Source organism: Gaeumannomyces tritici (assembly GCF_000145635.1).
Source record: "Gaeumannomyces tritici R3-111a-1 unplaced genomic scaffold supercont2.10, whole genome shotgun sequence".
NCBI classification, from domain to species: Eukaryota; Fungi; Ascomycota; class Sordariomycetes; order Magnaporthales; family Magnaporthaceae; genus Gaeumannomyces; species Gaeumannomyces tritici.
In genome coordinates this window covers 873,534-892,167 of record NW_008804554.1, presented here as the reverse complement: position 1 = coordinate 892,167, position 18,634 = coordinate 873,534, and the positions used below count along the sequence as shown (strand labels likewise).

The 18,634-nt window shown below is 58.4% G+C and overlaps 5 protein-coding genes across 5 annotated transcripts; 2 read left to right on the top strand and 3 right to left on the bottom strand.

Annotated features, from left to right (window-relative positions):
* Positions 1-2,918: 2,918 nt before the first annotated feature.
* GGTG_13170 (laccase-1) lies at positions 2,919-4,679 on the top strand (the record flags this gene model as incomplete). Its single annotated transcript, XM_009231073.1, has 3 exons — positions 2,919-3,161; positions 3,241-4,079; positions 4,149-4,679. The coding sequence occupies exons 1-3, from the start codon at positions 3,047-3,049 to the stop codon at positions 4,677-4,679; spliced, it is 1,485 nt and encodes a 494-aa protein (XP_009229337.1). The 5' UTR covers positions 2,919-3,046.
* Positions 4,680-7,444: 2,765 nt separating this feature from the next.
* GGTG_13169 (hypothetical protein) lies at positions 7,445-8,088 on the bottom strand (the record flags this gene model as incomplete). Its single annotated transcript, XM_009231072.1, has 2 exons — positions 7,445-7,735; positions 7,918-8,088. 2 exons carry the CDS (start codon positions 8,086-8,088, stop codon positions 7,445-7,447), a joined length of 462 nt encoding a protein of 153 aa, XP_009229336.1.
* Positions 8,089-8,199: 111 nt separating this feature from the next.
* On the bottom strand, positions 8,200-9,577 carry GGTG_13168 (hypothetical protein). The gene has a single exon (XM_009231071.1). It carries the CDS (start codon positions 9,295-9,297, stop codon positions 8,794-8,796), a length of 504 nt encoding a protein of 167 aa, XP_009229335.1. The 5' UTR covers positions 9,298-9,577; the 3' UTR covers positions 8,200-8,793.
* A 1,003-nt stretch (positions 9,578-10,580) lies between these two features.
* Positions 10,581-11,831, bottom strand: GGTG_13167 (hypothetical protein). The gene has a single exon (XM_009231070.1). It carries the CDS (start codon positions 10,921-10,923, stop codon positions 10,735-10,737), a length of 189 nt encoding a protein of 62 aa, XP_009229334.1. The 5' UTR covers positions 10,924-11,831; the 3' UTR covers positions 10,581-10,734.
* Positions 11,832-13,394: 1,563 nt separating this feature from the next.
* Positions 13,395-18,566, top strand: GGTG_13166 (hypothetical protein). Its single transcript, XM_009231069.1, has 4 exons — positions 13,395-14,430; positions 14,733-15,997; positions 16,196-16,657; positions 16,826-18,566. The coding sequence occupies exons 1-4, from the start codon at positions 14,371-14,373 to the stop codon at positions 17,484-17,486; spliced, it is 2,448 nt and encodes an 815-aa protein (XP_009229333.1). The 5' UTR covers positions 13,395-14,370; the 3' UTR covers positions 17,487-18,566.
* The last annotated feature ends 68 nt before the right edge of the window (positions 18,567-18,634 follow it).

Here is an 18,634-nt window from a genome sequence, read left to right as displayed (position 1 = left end):
TCAACGGTGCGGGTCCTGTACAGCAGGGGCGCGTCACGAAAGCCGACCCGATGACGACGATGAGGATGTTGGCAAAAATGATTTAATATTAGCCTGCAAATCGCCCAATATCCAGAACGGCACAGTTGAACAGGGGCGGCCAAGAAAAGAATGGAAGTGCTTGTAGTGGTGCTGAGCACCGACCTGGCGTTGGGTGGGGGGATTTGAAAGACCGCGGCTATCGTCTATATACAAACCCAAACCCAAAAAAGAAGCGACCAAGAACTATTAGATAAGGACAGCCAGAACCCCGCGGCTCAAAGAGCCCGGCTGCCGCGGCGTTCCAGGGCGTGACCCAGCAAAACACCCATTCTATCTTTCATCCCACCGGAGCGAAGGTGCTTACAAAGAAAATCGGGAAAGCCTTTCCCATTTCTCGCCAAACCTTGTGTCCATGTTTGCATCGCCCGTCAACCTTGGCCACGACTTCTCAAAACCGGCCAGCCATCAGATTAGTCAGTCTACCGTAAGAGCGGATCACGGGCCCTCAAGCACACGGCCCCCATAGCAAGTGTCGTGGCGGTGATGGCAGTGATGTAAACAGTAATAATCTTTGCCGATGGCTCCTGGCTGCGATGGCGCGATGCTGGTAGGGGCAGAGATCACCGGGCAGCGAAGAGTCCCTTGCATGTGAGCTAGGGGCATGGACGAGGGCATATCGCGCGATTCGTGTCCGGCATTATCTCTAGAATATGTCTAGCTCGCACCTTGTGGTTATGTCGGTAATGGCATCCAGATCTGACAGACACTATCGGAACTACGAGCACTACGACCGCGTGCCCATACTATGGGGAGCGCGGCAGAGGGTGCCACATGCGGCTCCGGCGAGCGAGAACGGCACACGATTCCCCGAGGCAAACGGTCATTCCGCACTGGTGCGACGGAGAGGGCCAAGGATTTCCGCTTGGAGAGTCCAACGTCTGTGGCAGCTGGTGTTTTCGCAGGACATGGGCATCCAGCATCCACTGCGATGGAGGCCCCCCAGCCACTGGGCGGCGCCCAATATCCCACAGCCTCGTCATGTTTGGCCTTTCCATCCTTGGATTATGGCATCCTTGTTGTCGACTTGTCTGTAACGGCAGCCGGGGTTGAAGGGATGACGTCGAAGACGATTCATGGTCAAGATGTCACCGGGATTCAAGTGGGCCTGGGAGGAGGGACCCGCAAGCGGCCGGCAATTGGTCAGTTCTCTGGGCTTTCAGCCAGCTTCCGAGTACAGGTGGGACCTGAAGTGGACCCGACTCCACTGTGGCTGGTGACTGGTGGGGGTCACGACTTGAGCCTCCATCACCAGCGTCTTGATGCTCCCTCCTCTGCCTTCACATGCAGGCCCCGTCGAAGGTCCTCGTTGTTTCTCTCAAGGCCTCTACAGATGCGCCACCCGCCACTCACTTGAAACTCGATCGCAATGGCCAACGGGTATCTGGTGTCGTCAGCAGCAGGACGCGGCTAAGATGCGCTCTTTCGCCGTGCGCGGTGCACGCTCGGCCTCGGCAGCGCAGGCTCGTCGGCGCTGCCACCGACGGCTCTGGCTTCCGTTCTTTTTCCCTTGCTTCTGATCCATTGCTCTCGCCCCCGCTTGCGCAAAATGCCATTTCATTGCTCGTCGACTTGCGTGGATTGTCGCCTCCGTCCGCCTCTACGACCTGCTCAAGGAGCATTTGATCCGGGACCGCTCACTGAGACCTCTTCGGATCATCTGGGCCGGCCCTTTGACCCTCGCGAATGCCCCCCACGTCCCGCTATCAAACGTAATGCATCCTACATCATGCCTTTTGCGTCGCGAAGCGCTGTCAGGCGTCATGGACAGTCCCGTGTTGAGCATACGACTGACACGCCCCGCCGCGAGTTGATGGATGGGCCAAACTACCATGTTTCCCCGGCCCCCTTCACTCTAGCCCTCCGTGGTGGAGTCCCCTGATATTTCCTTTGGCACATTTGTCGCTAGGGCTGGCTTGCCAACCCTTTTCCAACCCATTACTGACCCCATGTGCTTCGGGTTGGGAGGCTGTGGCATCCTCCATCCAAACACCCATCACGCGCGTTATTTTCGTCCTTTTTCGTCCCGTTTCATGACCCTAGCATTCGGCGCCTTGCCCAAAGGACGCGCCCAGCCAGCCATGTGCCCGACCTGCCGTTGCCCTGGCTCGATGTTGCTTCAAAATCATCAGAGGACACGACGTCGTCCTAACTGTGCATCCCCGAGTGCATCCTCGGGACTCGATCCCTTGTGCCCATTTGCTAGTTCGCCTGGCGAGCGTTCCAAGGTGGCAACGCTCGAAGCTTCGAGCCCTGCGTGTCCCCTGTCAGTTGCCGTTCCGGCTAACTCGGCCGCTTGGCACTTCCAAGCCACTGCGAGGTCTGTCGCTGCTCCTGCCTTCTTTTCCTCGGCTGAGAGCCGCGTCAACTCCCGACCGGGCCTCCCTGTCCACCTTGAATGCAAGTCATCTATCACGAAGGATGGTCGACCGAGGCGCCACCTGAAATCCGCAGGCTTCGGGCAGTTGTCGGTCGAGGAACGCGCCATGGAGGCGACCAAAGATTTCACATTAGTGACGTTCCTATCTTGTCAAGTGCTGGCCGCAGAAGCATGCTCTTGGTCTGCGTCGTGTCACTGCTGCAGCTTTGGGGCCATTCGCCGACTTGGAGGGCAAGTCGAGATGATAGCCGTCATATTTATTACGCCCTTTCCCAGTCGGGACTGAGGTCTTGACATTTTGACGCCAGTCTCCGCCCTGTCGCTACTTGCTGCTCGTCTCCCGGCTGATCGACCGACACGGCTTTTGCCCAGAGCTAAGCCGTTCTTCAGCCAACAAGAAGCGCAGGAGACCCAAGCAAGAGAGTATTCGTCATGCACCTCTCCCCGGGCTTTGCGGCCCTTCGCTAGGCTTTGCCGCTTGCCCTCCCACTCCTCGTCGCAGGGCTCGATGATGTCGGAGATGCGCCAAGACGATACAAGTACACCATCACCTGGGACAAGGGGTCTCCTGATGGTTTCAAGCGAGAGATGGCTTTCGTCGACGGGCAGTTCCCGGGTCCCCTAATTGAAGCCAACCAGGGCGACAATGTCGAGGTCGTGGTGACGAACGGCATGCCCATGAACACCACAATACATTTCCATGGTAGGCGATCCCGTCTTTCCGTGTTATCTCGTAGCAGAACATGGATTCAAGAGCGAACTGACAATGAACGCTCTCTTAGGCATCACGCAAATCGGAACACCATGGTCGGATGGCGTCCCCGGCTTGACGCAGCGTTACATCCAGCCGGGAAAGAGTTTTACCCACAAGTGGAAGGCGGATCAGTATGGGAGCTACTGGTATCACGCCCACTCCCGCGGCCAGATCGACGACGGCCTTTACGGCCCCATCCTGATCAACGGCAAGGGCCAAGAGAACTGCTGGTCGTGCACCAAGATCAACCAGCTTACAACAGGAATCCAGCGCGTCTTTTTGCAGCGTGACGGAGATAACCAGTTGACGGACAAGGGATGCCTCCCCGCCCGGTCGGTGGCGGCAGGTCTCTCTCCCGGTCTGCAGGTCAACCTGTCCGCCATTCCAGCAGACATTTTCGACAATTGCAAGCCGACAAATGGCGAGCTGGCAGTCATCCAGGTGACTCAGGATCCTACCGGCATTGTCTCCATCGACGAGCATCCCATGTACGTGTACGCTGTGGACGGAGGATACATTCAGCCGCAGCTCGTCCAGGCCATCAGCGTTGCCAACGGCGACCGCTACTCGGTTCTGATCAAGGCAGACCGCGCTGGGGACTTTGCAATCCGCGTCGCGTCTGCCGCCATGCCGCAGCTGATGTCGGGCATGGCCACCATGCGCGTCCAAGCCGCCAACAGCAGCAGTCCGACGCGCGTGGTTACCCGGGGCGATGACTATGGGGATGATGAAGATGGCGGCGAGACAGGCGGCAAGCAAAAGCTCAGGATACAACAGGCGCCGCCAGTTCCGGCTCCGACGCAGCCGGCAGTGTCGCCCACCTCTACGCCGTACATCAACGACGCGGGCGCCGCAGCCTCGCGCAACGTCAACTACTTCAGCCAGCAGGCGCAACGCGACTACCCAGCCGAGCCCATCTCCCAGAACGTGGCGTAGACGTTCAAGCTCAGCATGCGGCACGACGGAGCAGCATACAAATGGGCTCTCAACGGCACCATCTACCCGGCCTCGGCCGACGAAGCGCCGACGCCCATCCTGTTCGGGCCGCCGCAAACCAAGGACGAGAACGACGTGACCATCTCGACGCAGAACAACACGTGGATCGACCTCGTCTTCGAGTCGGCCATCTTCCCCATGCCGCCGCACCCCGTCCACAAGCACGGCACGCACATGTACCTGATCGGCCAGGGTCAGGGCAACTTTACGTGGAATTCGGTCGCCAAGGCCGCCCCGGCCCGCCCCCAGAGCTTCAACCTGCAGAACCCGCCCAAGCGCGATACCTTCCAGAGCCTGGTTGCCGTCGGCCAGCCCGCCTGGATCGCCGTCCGCTACCACTCGTCCGATCCGGGGCCGTGGCTGATGCACTGCCACATCCAGGCCCATCTCGAAGGTGGCATGGCCATGGTAATCCAGGACGGTGTCGACGCTTGGCCGCAGGTGCCGTCCGAGTATCTCGAGATGTCCTGACATAGTTTCTCGCCCAGCGGGCCCTCTCCCTACCCGCTGCTTCTCTTGGCAGTCCCATTCACGTTGTCACGCACTTACCCAGCAGCCTGGCCGGCCTCCTCTGCGTCGTGGTTGATGGTGCTGCTGGTGGCCGTAGTAGACACCTTGGTACGAGCTTGAACGCCAGCAGGCATAGTGCAAAGCATGTTGAATCCCGGTGGTCGTTTGGCGTTTGCAAAGGATAGAACATATACGGCATTAAATTTGGCATTGTATACAAGAATATTCCTCGGAGCTCGACACATACCGTAGTAGGTACCTAGTTTTTATCATCAGCTCCTACCTAGCTACGCTGTTGGATTCGATTGACATGCCCCGTACCAACCTCTGTAGTCATCACCAAGCGCGAACCTGGGATCCCTCCCGGGGGTTGACATGGAGGCTGCGCCGTCCCAAATCGGACCGCTCGCGTCATGCGCTGCTGAAAAGAAAGCTTAAAAGCGACACGGGAAAACGGCGGCCGTGGGTTGCAGGGACACGTCATTAACCCACGACCAGGCATGACGTTGGGTGAAACACAAAGTTCTAGGCCAATTAACTTCAATAGGTTTCTGTGGTGGTGGCTTGGCTTGTGGAACCGGCCAGAGACTGCACGGCCTATGCTGCAGTACCCACAAGCGGGCCAGGCCGTGAGCCCCCTGCGCACATCCGTACTAGTAGGTGCCTACTAGGCATAGGTACCTTCCAACGTAGGCACCGACCCAAGTGCGCAAGTGCCTTAGTTGAGGGAATACAGGCACTGTTGAGGATCATAGCATACACCGGTGAGGCTTGGGGGGCGTAAGGGTGCGAAACCCCTGAGCCTGGAGTGATTGCACGCGCACGGTCGGTGGTCAGTCACATTTTGGCGTCACCGAGGGTGCTGCATGCTGGTTTTTCTAGCTAGTGTCGCGCCCTGTCTACTGAAAAGGGGGTGGGTGTAGCCTCCACTGCTTTCGTGTGATAGATCACAAAGGCGCGGCGACGAGATCTAGAGACTACCTATGAAGGCCGCGTCAGCGGGAGGGGGGAGAAGACGGGGCTGGGGAGCCTCGGGGCCAAGCCTCGCAAGGGCACATTGAGAGAACTGCCTTTCATAACATAGATGGTATTTGCGGAAAATCACAAGTCGGGGGCAACCTGCGCCAATGTGCGCGGCTAGCAAAAGGGTATTGCCATTTTCAAAGAGCATCGAGCATGGGTTTTGCCAAAGAGGCAGAGAGGGAGAACCGAGCTCTCTCCTCTTTGCCCTCCCTTTCTCTTCGAAGAAGATACCAAACAGAGGACGCGGGAACCCCCGACTTTTTCCATCCCCCGAGTATCTTTCTTTGCTTTGACTACGAGATCGACGGGGACCTCACTTCAAGGAGCGGGTGCGGCAACAGCCGTCGCACTACGTAGATCTGGGCCGTCTGATCTCGTCTAGGATAAGGGAAGGAGCCGGGAGACGGCGCAGAGGCTGCGAGTGGGAGGGTCGAGAGGAAAAATGGTCGAGGCCCGGCCGGTCGTACGATGACCAAAATGTTGGCCGTTTTCGATGAGTCGCGAAATCCGGAAACCATGCTCTCTGGCCTCCCTCGAGCGAGCCCAGACTCCCCATCTCTGGCCTCGTCTCTCAGGATAGTTCGCGATTTATAGGCTCCAAGGAGTTGCGATAGGAGGTTGGTATGGTTCCCTCGGTTTTTGCTGTTCTCCCTTCTCTTTTCAAAGCCACGGATCGCGGTGACTCAAGCTTGTTTGGTTGAGGTCGCTCGTTTCCCCCGACTGGATCGACTGTGCGGGAATCCGATCGAGCATGTTGTTTTTGTTTTCTTACGAGGCGAACGGGATAATAGGAAGTATCTGGTAGTTAGCCTTTCTTTGCTCTGGTGGAAGTAAGGGGTATTCTCGGGGCACCAAGAGCACTAGATGATAACAAGCTAGTCTTTGGGCTTCTATCGCGGGTGTCCGGCAGAGTCGCTGCTTGCCGGACAGAACTAGTAGGTTCAAGCCCACGAGAAAGTACTGCCATGTTTGAAAGTACGGATCTGACGCGTTCGTGTGGAAGGGCACACTGCTTCGTGAAAGAATCAGAGGAAGCAGCAAATAATGAGAACTTGGGGGAGACGATATGGCTGCGCGCTAGAATGCTGTCGTGGCGCCTAAAACCTGACGCTTGTCTGCAGGGCCACATTTTTGGTGTTTTTTTTTTCCCGCGGCAAGATAGGGTAAACACCCAAAGGCAGGAACGGCAGAACGGATGAAGGAGACAGGGGGCACGAGGATCTGTTGGCCTTTACCTCCGGGGGTCGCGGGGGGTACACAGCCCCGGGTGCCCCGTCGTGTCGTTGCTGCGCCGCTGGCCGTGGGTTCTTATTTTTTCTTCTTCAAACGCCCCTCGCTTAACCGATTGTCAGCCGGCCGGCACAGGAAGTGTCAACACCGTAGAGCGGGGGTGCCCCCTCCCCGCTTCTACCCTCTCAAGCCGGTCCAATTCAGCAGGTATACTGTACGTGCGCGAGTCTGGACTGTTGTGGTCTCTCTCCCGTCCAGAATATGCTGAGGCATTTTTCCCCATTTCTTCCCATTTTTTGAAATGGACGCTTGATGGGGCGGGCAATTTGAAGAACCAAAAACACCAAACCTTGTACTGTTCCACGACCTGCTCATTACCTACCTAGCGTGACTGGGCGCTCCCCTTGGCCCGAGCCTGGCGGGAGCCGACTGGCTGACAGTAAGTAGCCCAATACCTCGCCCCAGCAGGCCACCTAGGCACTGGGCATGATGGAGCAACGGTCAGGAGGGTTGCTCACCATGCCGAGCTTTTCGGGGAACACATGTTCTGATCCCTGGCGAATACGCGACTGTGCATGCATCCAGCCAGGGGAGGCAGCTAACGGCCAACCCTGAGACACGGCCAGCCCGCCGTTGCCAAGACCATCGTGGCTGGTCGGATGGAGGCACATGCAGCGTCGCAGCAGCGGGGCCGGATACCTGGCACGGCACAGCTCTAGGCCTGCCGGCGAGCGAGGGGGACAAGCGCGGTGGCGCCCCTCACTCTTCTCGCCCGTGTAGTCAAAATAAGTATCTGCGCCAGGGTATGCCGGCCCGAGAACTCAAGAGAGAGAAAAAAAAGAAAAGATGACCCGAGCCATGTGCCGCTCCGCAAAGAAAGGACGATGCTTTCCTTTAACGGAGAGCAGGACGCAGCTTGCCCACCGTCCGCGGAGAAGAAACATACCCATGGAGCAGGCCAGGAATCGCCACGGGCTGAACCCGGCCATACTAGGTACGACGTGTCGCGACGCTGGGAAATCTCGGGTTCCATCGCAAGCCCGACGTTGTTGGCACGCTCCCTGGGGATGTCTGCGACGAAGACCAAACTGGGCGGTCGGTTCGGGCCGCTCACCATCGTGCGCGTGTCATTTCTACGGGTGGCGTTTCGAGTCCGATAAATGGGGAAATGGTCTATAGGCGCTGCAGCTTCTAATGTAAAACGCAAGGCTTTGCGGCGCAGCTGGGATGGGGAAAATATCTCTAGCTTTCGTTGATATCAACTACCCAGGTGGGCAACTATAAACGACCTCATTGGTGGGCTGCCAAGGTCATGGTGAAAAGGAGTAAGGTTTGCAGCCACAAGGTCAACGGCCCTCCCGATCGAGCCGCAAATTGACAGGATAGCTGGTGTTCGGGGCCCATGATTGTGCCCGTCAGGTCTCAAACGGACAGGACGAACGAGGACAGGAGATAAACTTCGAATGATAAATTAGATAATGACTAGCAACGAGGGATCGTAACTCATGATCGTGGTATAATCTCCTGATAGACAAATTTCCATACAGGGAATAATTAGTCGCGAGGGGAATCACTTGTGGGGGTGGGGGGTTTGACCAAGATGCCAACCACAAAAGAAAAAATCACATTCCCAGCCAATGAAGTATTAACCTCCCCAATCAGTCAAGGACCCCACCCATCAAAAACAGACGCGCCGGATGGACAAACTTGGAACTGAAGGGAGATTTTGCCTTGGTGTCAAGCAGGCGCGGCTCAGTTGTCAAGACATGTTTGGCTGCCAAGCCACCCCGGACCGCTCGCGAGCCTTGTGCCTCGTGCCAGCTTAGACTACGGCGCCGCGGTTGTCGGCCGAGTGGCGGTGCTTGGAGCCGACGACGGGGTCGCCGACGGCGCGGGTGGTGGCGTGGCCGTCGGCCAGGACGTTGATGGCGGAGAAGAAGAAGGCGAGGAAGCTGAAGGCCATGACGGTGTGCTTGTAGGCGCAGCGGCCAAAGGGGCCCGAGACGGCGCCCAGGCACATGGTGTCGGCGTAGCCGTCCGTGGCGACGACGAAGGCGGCGAGCCACAGGTACGAGAAGACGAGGTTGAGCGGGTGCAGGAATCCGCGGCGCGCGTCGGAGCGCGACAGCAGCAGGGCGACCGGGTAGACGAGCAGCGTCAGTGTCGCCACGACAATGAGGTACGTCAGGTGGCGGCCGCCGCTGCTCTTGAGCAGGTCGATGAACCAGGCCGTGATGCCGAGCACGATGAGCGACGAGACGATTATGATGAGGTTGCTGACGAGCAGCAGCGGCGTGAGGATGCCGGCTCCGCGCGAGTGGACCATTGTGCCGGGTGGTGGTGGTTGTTGTGCTTGGCGAAGGATTGGGTGGGTGGTGCGGGCTCCAGCTGTCAGTGGCAGGGGCTGATTCCGGATCGGCACGATGCACGAAGAGCCGGGCGGGTCTGCTAGCTAGCGGCTGACTAGTGGAGAGCGAGTCTAGATGGTAGACTGCTAGGGAGGGGGTGGAAGACTTCAAAAAGATAATGGAAGCTGTGGATGGATCTTGTTTGTGATGTAGTTTGGATGATGGACAAGCAGCAGATCTCTCCCGGCAGAGCGGACGACTGGTGTTCCTATTATACGCATTCGCCCTACGGCCAAGCTAGCTGGAGAGGTAGGTACAACAAAGCACAAGGCACAGACAGGACAAGTCGTTGATGTCACCATCGCCGATTCCAGCATGGCCCGGAAGGACCCCTGCTCGCAGCAGTCGGCACCCACAGCGCCGAGATCTGCAACTAAGGCACGCGGCCGCGAATGAGGACACTTGGAGGGCGTCATAGACAGGCGGGATCTGCGGAATGTCAAGGGCGGCCGCCGCCCAATCAGCGTAGGCGCTACTGCGCGTGTGATAGCAGGCGGTCGCCGCGCCGTGCGTGCGTTTTGCAAGCGGCTGTGCGGTCTAGAAGATGGCCGCCTCTGGACTCTCTCGCGCCTCCTCCTCGCAATGCTCGACTTCTAGCTAGCGGCTTCCACACTTCTTTTGGGCGGCCAAACCTGGGCGGGCACTGGGCACCTAGGCAGTGGAAGGGTGGGAAAGGCGGAAAGGCGCGTCATGCTGGCGAGGGCATGATGATGCCGTCCTGGCTTGGCAGGCGAGCCGCTGAGCTGAGCGTTTGCTCCGGGCGACTGCTTTTCACAGGCAGGTGCGCTCCATGCAAGCCACCTGTGGTGCCGTGCCACGGCAGCCACCTCGAGATTGGGGCGGGCGCACAAGGACGCCACCATGACGTGTGTGCCACAGAATCATGATGCACCCGTGCGCTCACGCCCGCCTCCGCTTGTTGGGCAGCAACAACTGGAGGTTTCGGATGGTTTGAGCTAGCGTGCGTCGAATCGGCAATGTGACTCAAGCATGGGCTCAGGGAGGTCGACAGCGGGAGTACGCGAGCAGCAAAGGGTCTGGTCTGTTTGCTGGGGGTTTGAGCCGTGTGGCCGTGTCTGTGTCCGAGTCAGCTCCTTCTGCTGCCGTGTGTGCGTGTCTGCTGGGAGGAAGGAGCCTGGGAGCTTCCTGGGAGCTTGGGTCGCATCGTCCAAGCTGCCCGTGCAGGCGCCAGCGGCCCGAGCTTGTAGGACCCTAGGCCTATGACGTCACGACTCTAGACACGAAATTTTCACCCTGGCATGTGGAGCCCAGATTATTTTGCCGAGAGCTGTGGTCACACCATGGCGCGCCACCACACGACGAGTGGTAGTGGTGGCCTGGCCATAATTTTAATGCTATGTGCTGCCAGCGTGGCCGCCTCCCTTCTGCACCGTCCTTGTTTCCTCAGCATTTCCGTCCTTGGGGTATCCTGGGATTCGATTCGATTCCCGGCAGCTGTTCGACTCCCGAGTGCCAATGTCTTGCCCTATCGACCTCAAGTCGACCGCTCCCTCAAACTCCCTTTTTGGCCGCTGCTTGGACATCTCCCCGAGACCCCAACGCTCCCTCGGCTCCAGCTCTCCATCTCCGTTCGGCGCGCGGCGGCACTTCTAACCCGCCCTACGAGACGTGCCTCGTACGCCCTACGCGTTCTTCTCCAACTTGCCGGTCCTGCTGTCGTGGGGTGAATTTCCTTTTCTGCTTGATGAAGGCCCCAAACGGCACCCCGTCGCCGCCGTACCGCTGCGCTCCTTCGTTCCCAGACGATCGGCGTTCAATCCAAACTCGGAACCGTTCCCCGGGAACGACCGCTCGCTAATAAGAGGCAGACGTATAGGTAGTACCGCATGCTTTGCCGTATTCGGTGGAAACACCCGTTCCTGAGCTGCCAGATGCTACCTCAGTCCGAGGGTGGCAGCTGTTCGTGTCGTAACAAGGACTCGCGAAGCACTTGGGGACAGAATACTGGTGGCTGAGCCCGCTGCTGGCAGACAGGTAGCTGTGTGTGTGGCAGCCCCGTTTGCCTCAAGTCTTGCCGATGGGATAGTAGCGTGTCTATTAGGAATACTTCTCCATCACCCCCAGCCGTAAGTAGAATGTCTGATTAAGATTGCATGTGAGTTTCCACATGGATTCTGCAAGGAGGTTAGCTTGCACTTTAATCGTCTATTTAGCATGGACATTCCTAGTCGTTCAGTGCACCCATCCCATGTCTCCTTCCACCCGAGCACATGCGTCTTGGCCGCCCCGGTCGGATTGGGGTTTGAATCTCCTGATCAGGGCACCGATTGGACGTTACCACGTTGCTCCGTTTACTTTCCGCATGCCCGAGTCCATTGTCAAAAACCTTGGTCCAGTCTCTATGTTTGGGTGATTGGCGGGGAATTCCGTTGGGCGCCCTAGAGATGTTTGTGGACGATAATCTGGTTGGTGAGTTCGAGTTGCCTGCTGCCACGCCCTCCCAAGGAGGTACCTATGTACCTTGGCGCAAAGTGATCGAGATTGGCCTGCTACTCCAAGGGCGCGCCATGCTATGGGGAGAGTTGATGGGGCGGTATCGGCGCCTGGCAACCGACAAGGGAAGCGGGCGGAAAATTCTTCAATGCCGCGACCCCAAGCCTAGTCATTGAGGAGATTGACGAGCGCAAGAATGATACGCTGGTGGCACCCTTTTGTGACTTGTCAGTGCTTGTCTCTCGGCCACCCCGGCCGACTCGAGGAACCCGGGCAAAAGCCGGGGGGTGGGAGGCTCCACGCAGCACTGGAACGACTGGGACGCCTGGTTCCATCCCGTCCCAAAGACACAGTCGTCACGGCAAAGGCTCGCCCGTTGTCATTATGACGTGACTGATGCTTGATAGAGCGCTAGCGCTAGGGCTTCATTTGGCTCTCTTGGAAAGGGCCCACAATCCTGGTAGGGATTCAACTCCCTCCGCGAGCTCCGCTCTCTACTGTACCAACACGCCTTGTCATTTTTGTGTGGGTATTTTTAGCCTGACTTTTATCTCCCATGCCTGCTAGTCGCGCCCAGGGATCCGGCGCCCCTGGGCAGCCACATGGCCATCAGCTGTATCCAGCCGTTGGGCGGTGGCACTGGTCGATGGTGGCGCGGCTGTTTGAGACGACAAGGCCACGAGAAAAGAGTGAAAAAGAGTGAAAAAGAAGACGGCCCAGGGGCCCTGGGCGCATTCAGGTTGCTTCCGACTGCTTTGTCGGGCTCTTTCAGCCCAATATATGCCCGCAGAAGCTGTGTTGTGATGCCAAGAGAAAAGATGAGCAGGAATGTGATAGCCGCCGCCCAGTGTACCGCTGTCTTGCATACACCACAGCAAAATCACGATTCTAGGCCGACCAACTATATCCAACGGAGCCATGTCCCGGCGACCAGGGCCCAGACCGCAAGCGATGCCGGCCACCCACGCCACCGGCCACGGAGGAAAAGAGACGGATGGCCCACAAGCCGCACGACAGCGTCCCCATGCTGACCCGTCCGGATGTACCCTCTGCGGGCGAGGAATGTGATGCGTCGAGCAACCGTGTTTCCCCTTTGGGCCGGTTGGGCCAAATCCCCGAGGAAGGCTCCGAGAGCAAACGCCGACGCCGGGGTCCTGCTGCCAGCGTCTCCAGAATACGGAGCTGGGCACGACAGGCTCCCGGTTTCCCTGTGCGCGGCTTTTGTGGGTTATGTGGGTTCGGTACTGGGGGCGCCCATGTGCGGTCGGGCGGCATAGGTAGGAGCACGGAAGTTTGGGTGACAGGGTGGCAAGCCAGGGAAGGGGATCGTGATGGGAGGGTTGGACCCCCACCCCTCTCCCTGTTTCTGGGCTGGATTTTCAGGGTCCATCCGGTCTGGGGAGGGTGGAAGGGTGAGTAGCGCATGATTCGGACCAATGAGCCTCGTATCCCCCTGGTAGTTGCTTCTTCGGGCCCCGCGGCTGTGTGGGCAGGGCGCCCAGTGACGGTACTGTGTAGTATCCTCTTCTGCTGCCTGGCCGACAAACTTTGTGTCGTCGCCCGCCTCGAATTTGGCCGAAATTTATGGAATGGGCCGTCGGTGGGAGCGTAGACAAAGGCCTCCACGATACCCACGATACGTTTCTGCCGCTCAAAAGGCCACCCTTGGCTTTGGTCTTGGATGATAGTGGCCCTAGGCAGCCATTAGACAGTATCAAGCTCGTTGCCCCAACAGCTCGAGTATATATTCTCTGTGTCTCTCACGGGAGGCAAGCACTTGAGCGAAGGAAGCAGGATCATCATGTGGGGCTGCCTTGCTGGCCCTGGACCAAAAAGCAAAGGAAAGGAGCAGAGAGATTGGACGAAAAATAAGGGAGGAAAAAGACAACGAGGAGAAAGGGGTCGTGCCCTCGAGTAAGTGAGTAGCTATCTAGAGCTGGCTGTACTGGGTGTGGTTGACAGCCGCTCTACCGATGGACGGGCGGCCCGGCATATGGAGGGGGACCAAAGCGGTGGATAGTGGTCAGGGCTGCTGGTCGAGTCTGGGGGTTGTGGTGCGCGTGCCCACGCGCGAGCGAGACCCAAGGAGCCAAAAAAAAAAAAGCAGGCAGGCCAGCGGCCACAGCACGCATCCCAACAGGCAGACGGACGGACCAGACCGACCTTCTTCACACCCATCCCTGGGAGACGCCCGCACCACACGCCGCCAGACTGGGTAGCTACCAGGTAGACAGCCACACCACCTACATACATGGTCTGGAACCCTGCCGATTGCTGTCGTGCTCGCAACCTTCTTCCAGTCCCTTGCCACCCTACCTGCCAGCAACACCAACCGGGACAGGCCCCCAGGATACACAGCGCCAGAGGTGTGACCGGCCCGAGAACGCCAGAACGGCATAACTAGCACAAAAAGCAGCCACGCGGGCTAGTTCAAAACCCGGCCGCCTAGTAAGAACCGGCAAAGGGTTAGCCTAGGGTTACAAATACTTTTTTGTCTTCATTTTTGCCTTTCCCTATCTCGTCTGCTCTCGGCGGCGATGAGGAGAGGCATACTCACCGGCAAGGCGTGCAGTAGCTGCCGCAAGAAGAAGCGCAAGGTAAGCAGACAGCATCTTCCAAGCCAGCAACACGCGAACTCTTGTGCTCTCTTTGCTGTGGAAGTGTACAGCGGGTGGACATAATTTCATTAATTATGCCCTTGCAGTTTGGGCGATCGAGGATGGGTGGCACAGAGGCGGAAGGCACCGCCCGAGACGACGGCAGTGAAAAATTTCCACATTCTCTGCAGCGCCCTCCGCATCTCCCTCAACACCAGCACAAACCACAGTCGTCCTCTTTTTGTTCCTCCTCAAAAATCTACCCCAGTGCACAGAGCGACCCTTGCTGACCCTGGAGCCAGTGCGATGGTCTCACCCCCTGCTCCAACTGCCGTGCCAGGCAGGACCAGTGCACGTACAGCCCGACGCGGTGGACGTCCAAGGACGGGCTGCGGTCCGAGATCCTCGAGTTCAAGAAGCGCGAGGCCACAGCAGAGACCGTCATCGACGCCCTGCGCTCGCCGACCCGGGGCGCCCCCGTCCTCGAACAGCTGCAGCGCGGCGAGTCGCTGGAGCAGATCGAGAACAAGCTCCTGGGCGGTCGGGCCTCGTCCTCGACCTCGGCCGCAAGGTGGGCCTACTCGGAGTTTGGAGACCTGGATGCTGAGGGCGAGTACGAGGACGGCCGCGACGGGGACCGCGACGACTCCGAGATGAGGAGCCCCTCGCCCTTTTCGCGCGCTGGCTCCGTCTCGGCCGCCTTCCCCGCCGCCCAGGCCAGGGCCTCGATCCCCAGCAACCGCAGCAGCAGCAGCAGCAGCATCGCGGCCCCGCCCGCCGGCGGCGCCCAATTCTTCCCGAGGCACTGGGGCGAAATACACCTGTCGCACGGCTCGGCGGCGTCGTCCCCGCTGGCGTCCGCCTCGCCCTCGGTGCCTTCGCCGCCCCAGCTGCAGCCCCCGCATCCGCACCACCCCCACATCGGCGGCGGCTTCGACGCGTCCAAGAGGCAGCCGACCACCTTCTCGCTCGCCATGATGGAGCAGCTCCTCGACCTCCTGTTCGCCTGGGAGTGCCCGCCCCTGACCATGATCACCAGGGAGGCCTTCACGGCCGACTTTGTCATCGGACGGCAGGGCAAGTACTGCTCCTGGCCGCTGATCTGCGCCATCGTCGCCGTCACCAGCAGGCTGCAGGAGAACCCCGCCGCCGTGGACGCCCTCAAGACCCCGACCAACGACTTTGGTGCCTCGACCAGGAGCACGCCAATCCTAGACAGCGCGGCGGGCGGTAGCGGTGCCGCCACGTCGACTACCGCGAGCCCCGGCCCGGGCGCAACGGCCGCGGACCCTTACCCAGGCGGCTACGAGCTACCGGGCAAGCTATACTTTGAGCAGGGATACAAGCTGCTTGCCGAGCAGAGGCAGTGCAAGAGCCTGGCCGACGTCCAGGCGCTGGGCTTGCTCTCCCTGCGCGAGGCGTGCAACGGGAATGAGGCCTCGGCCCGCGTACTTGCCCAGCGCTGCCTGAGAGATATCAGCTCTCTCCGCGAGCGTACAAAGGTCGAGGACGGGACCTTTCTTGCTGCTAGCGCCGAGACATATGCTGGGGCTATCTGTCTCACCAGGTAAGTTTACATTCTGCCCAGGACATAGAAAGAAGGGAAGCGGCAACAAAAGAACGCAAAAGAAAAAAAAGAACGAAAGAAAGAAATTGCAGTAGCTCGGCTCAAGTCCCAGAGTTTACGGCACTTGTTCCTGGGTACAAGTGGGACGGACTATTCTCTTTATTCAAACAGCTAACTTCTTCTTTCCGCATTTTCAAGTATGCTGGACCTCGTCACCTACTCCCAGCCAGGGGCGTCGCGCTCTCTGGCCTGGCACACCTCGAGCCAGTTTGAGCGCGGAGACTCCCTCTCCACATCGATGGGCCCGTCCCAGGGAGGGCCCGACCAACAACACACAAAGTTGGGCCATCAACAGCCGATGGCGGCACTGCACCCGGGCCTGTCTACGAGCGGTGGGGGTGGTGCCAGGGCAGCGAGCCCCGGCGGATATCAGACACCGGTGGCGCCCGGCCGAGTGGCGAGTGGCAAGAGAGTCGCGACCTTCTCCGACGCCGTGGTGCAGATCACAACGCTGGCGTGCTCGCGAATGAATATGATGGGGCCCGGCAACGACTCAAGCTTCGTGCTGGATATATACGAGAAGTGCCTCGAGTGGTACAATTCGGCTTTGGCTTTGGTGCATGTTGGTTCTGGGTGGACAACGTTCAACCTGTTTCTCCAGTAAGTTCCAGGTCCTACCATCCTCGCTGGCTTTGGAAGTGCGGATGTTTTGTGCAGGAGCTCCGGGAAGAGTCAAAGAGGTTGTTGATTAGTCGCAAAGTTTGCACAGACGCTTACACAGTCGGGAGCTCGAGCTAACTAACGGCCTTATGACACACAACGAAACAGCATGTTCTACCACTTCTCCCTTGGCGTCCTTTTCCGCCCACTTCTCGACCAGCCATCCCTAGTGTTCCGGAACGGCACGATCTCGCCCCGCGTCATCTGCGCCGAGTCCGCACAGGCCGTCCTCGGGCTGGCCCAGTCGTACGCGGCAATATTCTCCCTCCGCCGTCCGCCGACCTTTGTCCCGTACTTTGTGTACGCCGCCGGTCTGCTGCAGATGGAGCTTGCGAACGGCTCTTCAATGCCCAACAGAGGTCAGAGTCAGCAGGGACACCACCAGTATCAGCAAACGCCGCACGGCCAACAGCAGTACGCGCTACGGCTGCACCCTTTGCATCAGCAACAACAACAACAACAACAACAACAACAACAACAACAACAACAACAACAACAACAACAACAACAACAACAACAACAACAACAGGGCCAGCCGCAGTTTCAACAGACACAGGAGATGGACCAACACAGGCCGCAGCTGGTGCGGCAGGGGCCGGACATGGTGTCGGGGCAGATGGGGACGTTGAAGCTGGGGTCGTCGATGGCACAGAGTGCCCAGGGTGTAGCCGAGGAAAGAGTTCTGCAATACCTCTCGGAAATGGCGCAGACTCATCCGGCTGCAGCAGAGGCGCTCTTGGATTTGCGAAAGCGGCTATTGGGTGGGTAGACGGAGTAAGGTAACGCAAGGAAATAAATAAACAAAAAGCGCATCTGGTGAGTCTCGACCTTTCAGGTTCTTCAAGCCCATGCCTACATTCCGGTTTTCCACGAGACATACTGGTTATTGATATCGTTGTCGTGAGCCCATGGACCAACAAAATGCTCAATCCGCCATTTTCGTCCCAGATGCAGAGATTCCGTAACCCCGCGCCATGCCGTATTCCATCGGAGGCATGACGAACAGATGACCGAATGACTGATCACATAGGTAAAAGAAAGAAAAGAAGCTCCATACCGGAATGGGAAAAACGGTCTAGTCCCCAAAGTTGATGAATCTTTTCATGCTGCAAGTCCCGCAAACACTGTGACTTGTGATCGCGTCGGTCGGGCGAATCTGAAATTTGGTGGCCTGCTAGGTTGGAGCGAGGTCCCTCATGCTGCCCGGACCCTAGAAGAGACTACGCGGGTTCTGCGTGTCCTTGTAGTCTCGGTTTGTCAATGGGCTGGGTTAGACATCCTCTCGCAAAAAGTGTCAAGGAAAGCCCATTTCAACCCAGGAAAGATTCCAGCTCGGCGTACAACTCCCTTTTGAAGCCTCGGGGTTAACTTTGCGCTTCATTTCGCATAAATTTGAGATCGCTTGGTTACGGCACATTTTCACCCCGTTACGTGTGTGAAGGTGCAGGGGAAAGTTGACGAGTGGAGCTGATAATACGATTTGCACAGACAGAAACAGTGGGAGAGAAGAAGACCTCGCCTTGACTATGGCCAGCCTCTTAGCCTCTGATACAGAAGTTGGATGGGAACCATAGGCTCGAGCCCTGGGGGCCGGAAACCAGCTCCTCGGCCGTTAGCAGGTGCTTGCTTGTGTGCCATTTTGAGGTACCGGAACCTGGAGACTGAGGGTCACCTGCGCTGCCCAGAAGGTGTTTTGTCGCGCAGTGGCTTGCGGGTCTGTAGCCGGGGTGGACATTTGGTGCTGGGAAGGACCGGAGGCCTAAGTACGCAGGGCCGGGTTGTCTACGTCTGGAAATCCGGAGATGAAAGGATGATTGTTTGTCGGTTTTTTTACCATGGTCCATGGTCCACGCCATTAGGCCCGAGCTGACTGCTGACGGCTAGGTACCTGGTACGTAACTGCTAGGTAAAAGTGCA